General features: G+C 36.9%; 2 protein-coding genes across 2 annotated transcripts; both read right to left on the bottom strand.

Annotated features, from left to right (window-relative positions):
* Nucleotides 1–2,392: 2,392 nt before the first annotated feature.
* On the bottom strand, nucleotides 2,393–2,920 carry LOC139849362 (uncharacterized). The gene has a single exon (XM_071839021.1). It carries the CDS (start codon nucleotides 2,918–2,920, stop codon nucleotides 2,393–2,395), a length of 528 nt encoding a protein of 175 aa, XP_071695122.1.
* Nucleotides 2,921–3,417: 497 nt separating this feature from the next.
* Nucleotides 3,418–4,543, bottom strand: LOC139849360 (uncharacterized). The gene is made up of 2 exons (XM_071839019.1): nucleotides 3,824–4,543; nucleotides 3,418–3,549 (listed from the first exon to the last, which is right to left on the bottom strand). The coding sequence occupies exons 1-2, from the start codon at nucleotides 4,541–4,543 to the stop codon at nucleotides 3,418–3,420; spliced, it is 852 nt and encodes a 283-aa protein (XP_071695120.1).
* Between the last annotated feature and the right edge of the window lie 1,544 nt (nucleotides 4,544–6,087).

Genomic DNA, 6,087 nt, shown 5'->3' with positions numbered 1-6,087 from the left:
GTAGGTCAGAAATTTCAGCACGTCGTTATGAAGGCGTAGTGATTTTCGGAAGGCTATAAATCCTAAACCGTATATCGGATTTAGGTGAGTCTTAAACGAAAAGTTATCTACTCAAACCAAGCTATTTGAAAATCAACTTTCCAAAAGTCCCAGGAGTCTGATCAGACAATGAAAAACAGAAACAAGTGCTCCGGTGGGTTTCTTGGTGCTTGATGCTCATCATGGTTCTCATCCTTGATGCATATAAGCCTCAAGTGTACAACTCTTGATGTCTTAACATCACTTTGACCAAGTTTTAACCATCAACACACAATTTCAAGACTAAAAATAAATACAACTCACTTAAGAGTTTTAGAAGGATGATGAACCAAGGTTACATCATGTTTTTAGTCTTAACACAATTACAAGTTCTATTCAAGATTAAAGCTACAAACTTTGATTCAAATCAAGCAAGACCTTAAGTCACATAACTTAGATCAACAAAGTAATGAAATCCTAAGCTAGAAAGCTTGGATCCCTTAACAATATTTATGAGATTTCAAAGCTAGAAAGCTTGAATCTTTTATGTACTTGAAGATCTTTAAAGCAAAAATCTAGATCTTCAAGTTTCATGAAGATCATAAACACAAGTTTTGATCTTTTAACCAAAATAAATTGATCTTAAGCTAAAAAACTTAGATCCAACAAAGTAATGAAGATCCAAAGCTTGAATCTTTTATGTTGTTGAATATCTTTAAGGCAAAAAGCTAGATCTTCAAGTTTCATGAAGATCATAAACACAAGTTTTGATCTTTTAACAAAAACAAAGTGATCTTAAGCTATAAAGCTTAGATCCATCGAAGTAATGAAGATTCAAAGCTAAAAAGCTTGAATATTTTATGTTCTTGAAGGATTCAAATCAAAGTTTAAATCTACAAGATATAACAAGATCAAAAAGCTAAAAAGCTTGATCCTTGATGATGATGATGATGATGATGATGATGATGTAGAAATTAAGAAGAGAAGAAGAAGAAGAAGAAGAAAATTTATGAACTTATAATTTTAGTGTGAGAAAGACTAGAGAGAAAATTAGAGAACAAGTGTGTGTAAAATGAGAATGAGATCAAGCGTGAAATGAAAGAATAAAGCTTGTATTTATAGTGGTGGAGGTGGTTTTTGTGTCTCTAAAACCGTAGGACAAGGGGGGGGGGGGGAGGGGGACAACTTTTGCTTTTTGCATGGTGGTGGTCTAAAGGTGGTGCTTATTGTTGGGATCTCATGCAACATATGTAGTAATGGCTAACAAAAATGCTAGTATGTTGGCTCATCTTAATGGGTTTTTGTCCTACATCTTAATGGATCATAAATCCATTGCTAATTTAATGGTCCATTAACTAGAGTAGGGTGGGTCTAAGCCCAATAAGGTAGAAAGTCCATTAAGACTAACTAGTGTGCATTCGTAAATTACTAAGCATAATTAAGCAACCAATAAGCCAAGTAATTGTCATTAGAAAATAACAATTAGTATTACGTAGTCATAATATTCCAATTATAACAAAGTTTAACGTGTACAAAGTACATAGCTCGTTCTAAACATCAAGTGACACTAATGGTCATAAAAGCATTCGAGAATCAAGTTAAGTGATTACGCACTTAACAACACGTTGTAAGATATTTACGAAAGTAATTAACATAAATAAAGATCCCAGCATATAATATAGCTAAGTACGCACAAATACGCAGTTTCGTGAAAGTATAGGGCACAAAAATATAAGTCAAAAATGTCGGGTCGTTACATTTCGCAATCTGCGCCCCATTGTCACTTACTATTTCACGAGGAATGCCAAAGCCACAAATGATATATTTCCAAACAAAATTTCGAACTTGTACGCCCGTGATTGTGCGTAATGCTTTCGCTTCCACCCACTTGGTAAAATAGTCAATCGCCACAATCAGGAATTTTACATTTCCTGCTCCTGCAGGAAATGGTCTCACAATATCGATTTTCCATTTATAAAATAGCCATGGCGAATTTACTGGAATCATGTCGTGCCTTGATTTTTTTTTGCGGCGCATGCCTTTGACAACTTTTGCATCTTTTTACTACTTTTTCCACATCGCGATACAAGGTTGGCCAAAAGTAACACAACCGCATAATTTTTGACGCAATAGTCTTGTAACCAGAATGTAGTGCACAAGAACCGCTATGCACTTCTTCAATGATCATTTCTGCCTCTGCGAGCCCAACACAGCGCATTAGTGGACCGTAGTAAGACTTGCGATACAATATGCCATTTTAATGGTATACATCGGCGATCTTATGCGCACTAATCTTGCTTCATTTTTATCTTCTGGTAGCGTGTTATTGTGAAGATTTACAATAATAGGATTTATCCAATTTGGTTTCACTTCCTCAATGGTCCGCAACAATTAATCTGCCTTCAATTGCTTTGTTGGGAAATTCTTTCACCCAAACTTGCTTTTGAAAATGCGAAAAAGTTAATGTTGCCAGTTTGCTTAACGCATCTGGCTTTTTCTTTTGGCTTCTTGAAACATGCGCGAGTTCGAAGTGTTCAAACTTTTCTGCAGTTTCTTTCAGCAATTTTAAATATTTTTGCATAGAGAGCTCGTGCGCATCAAAGGAGCCATTAAACTGATTTGAGACCAACTGTGAATCAACAGACGCGCGTAACTTAGTGATATTCATTTTATGCGCAATATTCAATCCACCAAGCAACGCTTCATATTCAGCTTCATTATTTGTAACATCAAAATTGAAACGTAATATGTATGTATGTTCCTCGCCACTTAGGCTTGTTAAGACTAATCCCGCGCTTGCGCCTTCTCTACATGATGCACCATCTGTAAATAAATCCCATGTATCACCTTGCGCAAGCTTCAACTTTGTTCTTTCATGAATTAATTCCAAATCGTCTGTCATTTCTTTGAGATAATCTTCCAAAACTTTTCCCTTCACAGAAGTTCGCGGATGGTAAGTTCATAGGACTCCAACTTAATTGCCCTTTTGGCAAGCCTTCCAGATATTTCAGGTTTATTTTGAACTTGTTTAACTGGCAAATCCGTCAAGACATGAATAGGATGCCCTTGAAAGTACCTATGCAGTCTTCTTAAAGTTAGAAGCAATGTGTATACAAATATTTCCATTGGCACATAATTAACTTCGCTTTCTGTAAGTTCTTTACTTACAAAATAAATTGGATTTTGTGTTTTCTCGCGTTATGCAACCAATACTGATCCAAAAGCTTCATTTGCAATTGAGACATAAAGATATAAAATCTCGCCATTTACAGGCGCAGTTAGTGTAGGCAGTGTCGCCAACAATTATTTCATTTCTTGAAATGCACTGTCTGCTTCCGCCGTCCACACAAAATTCATCTGATTCAAACATCCTTTTAATGTTTTAAAGAAATGCAATTGTCATTCCGCAGGTTTTGACAGGAATCTGGTCAAGGCCGCTAACTTTCCTGTTAAGCTTTGCACTTCCAATATTGTTTTTGGCGCGGTCATGTTTTTGATTGCGGCTATCTTTTTGGGATTAGCTTTAATGCCCTGCTCAATAATATAATATCCCAAAAAATTTCCTTCTTTTTCGCCAAAACTGCATTTTGGTGGATTTACATCATATTAATTCTGCACAGATTTTTGAATGTTTCCACAATATCTTGCAACATTTGATCTTGCGCTTTGCTCTTGATTACCAAATCATTTACATATGCTTCAAGATTACGCCCAATCTGACTTTCGAATGCGCTGTCTATCAAGCATTCATATGTAGCGCCAGCATTCTTAAGTCTAAATAGAATCTTGATATAGCAATATATACCTTTGCCCGTATGAAACGCGGTTTTATCTTCATCTTCTTCTGCCATTGAGATTTGACCGTACCCTTTGTAAGTGTCCAGAAAGCATTTAAAGGATATTCATTTAGCGATTCTACTTTCCAATTGATTTTTAGCAGCGGATAGTTGTCTTTAGGGCAAGCTTTATTAATGTCTTTAAAATCAATGCACATCCGCCACGATCCATCAGACTTTTTAACAAGAACTGGGTTTGCAACCCATGTTTGATATTTTACTTCGCGCAAAATGCCTGCTTTAACAAGTTTAGTTACTTCTCCGCATAACCATTGCATGCGATCTGGAGTCATGCCTCTGCGTTTCTGAATTATTGGCTTTAACGAAGGATTTGCATTAAGTCTATGTTCCGCAATTTTGCGTGGCACACCAGTCATGTCTTGCTCACACCATGCAAAGACATCCATATTTGCTATAAGCAATTGCACCAATTGCTTTTTAACATCTGCGTCCAAATTGTTGCCAAATTTGATTGTTTGTTCTGGATATGCGCAATTTATGACAACCAAATTATCTTCTGCACCTGCATTTTCTATCACTGCACATTGCGTATTTACATTAGCACAAATTGGTTGTATTATGGCAGAGTTCATTGTTGCAACACCCTTGCATGTTGCAAACTTTATCATTCCATGAATAGTTGAGGGAATGATACCAAATTTTGATAGTGCAGAGCATCCTAACAACATGTTATAGCGCGAAGCAGAGAGCATAACATATAAATCTAGCCATGCTTGGTGCATTAGCTTTGCATCTGTTTCATCAACAAGTTCTATTTTTAGCGGTAGTTGCCCAACCGGCTATGCGGATTCTCCTGCGAAACCAGATAGCGAAACTGCAGTAGGTATTAACTCTGCCTTGATACTTTCTGGTAACTTGCGAAAGAATTGTTCATAGATAATGTCCACGCTACTTCCAGTGTCCACATGCACCTTCATAATTATAATTTCCGTGTTTGATTTTACAAGATACAATTACTGGCGAATCAATCATGCCATAGCTTTGCGTTGGCGGAAACGTTATTGGCGCTAGTTGCCACATTTCAAGTGTTTCCGTAGCTTTTCTTTTGTAATCCTTCTTTCCCTTATGAACCATGCCTACTATTTTTGCTTCTTGCTTTTGCTGCGTCATTACGCTTACATTTTGTGCTTGTTGCAGATTTGCCCCATTTAACTCGTTTCTGCGCGAACTTAGCTCTACTGACCATTTTCACTTTAACTTTGCATGTTTAGTCTTTGAATCACTTTTAAATTTGTTGTTTTTCCGACATTGAAGCTTTAGCAATTTCGCAGTTTCCTTAGCGATCGCGCTGCCATTAAACGTTTTCATTTTCTGCTTCAATTTGAAGATTGAATATTGTAGATGTATATTCCTGCAATTCATAAGACAAGAACACGATTTATAATTGAATTCATAATGAAATCATTCGATTACGCGAAATAGATTTATCAAATTCAATTTTTAATTCGCGTCCCACGGATGGCGCCAATTGATCAATCCTAAATTAGATGTTTAGATCTAATTTAGGAATTGAGTGCAATGAGGGGTGGATGGTAGTGTTGATATTGTTTTTGGGACCTTATGATCGTCTTTCACTTAGATTCAAGTGATCAATCACCATGTCCCGGTCTTGATTGCTTTACCTTGGCTCGATTATGATTGATACTTGGGCTTAGTCACAAGTGAATCACAAAGACCAGAGAAATTGCACAAAATCAACAACCTAAAATGAGAGGCCAAGCTCCCTATTTATAGGTTTGGGATATTTGCGGAATCAATGTTCGCGCCTTCTCTACGCATCCGCAATGTTTATGTGGGACATCTTCGCAATCTCAAATTATGCGGGCATCCGCAATATTATAGCGCATTTCGCAACCGCTATTTATCTGCGCAATTCTGTTTGCATTTGTATTTAAATTGCTTTTTGCATTTAAAATATGCATATATATATGCCTATATATATGATCACATATCTCTACGGTTGAAAGTTTACAATATCTTCCACGGATATATTTTCATCCCTACAAACCCTATCTAGTTCATAGAAACTGATCTGGCCAAGGGCTTCATGCACTTGCCGGCATTCATCAACACTGGAAGAACTTATCCTGTTCTTTAATCTCTCAGCCGCGCTACCGGCCGACAAGTAACATTGCGCTCGTCTCAGCACCTCAGAAGTGGTTAACTACTTGATGGCCTCGATAAAAGCATTAAACGGCTGATGCACAAGAGG

This window comes from Rutidosis leptorrhynchoides, chromosome 5 (assembly GCF_046630445.1).
Source record: "Rutidosis leptorrhynchoides isolate AG116_Rl617_1_P2 chromosome 5, CSIRO_AGI_Rlap_v1, whole genome shotgun sequence".
Taxonomy (NCBI): Eukaryota; Viridiplantae; Streptophyta; class Magnoliopsida; order Asterales; family Asteraceae; genus Rutidosis; species Rutidosis leptorrhynchoides.
The sequence above is the reverse complement of the archived record's forward strand: the minus strand, read 5'-3'. Positions and strand labels throughout refer to the sequence as shown.

What these genes read in the sequence shown, in the direction of transcription:
- LOC139849362 (XM_071839021.1), bottom strand. Translation starts at nt 2,920, where the DNA reads ATGACAGACGATTTGGAATTAATTCATGAAAGAACAAAGTTGAAGCTT.
- LOC139849360 (XM_071839019.1), bottom strand. Translation starts at nt 4,543, where the DNA reads ATGTTGTTAGGATGCTCTGCACTATCAAAATTTGGTATCATTCCCTCA. An exon ending in CGCGTTTCATACGGGCAAAG is followed by an intron (nt 3,550 to 3,823) that starts GTATATATTGCT and finishes ATTATTGAGCAG; the next exon opens with GGCATTAAAGCTAATCCCAA.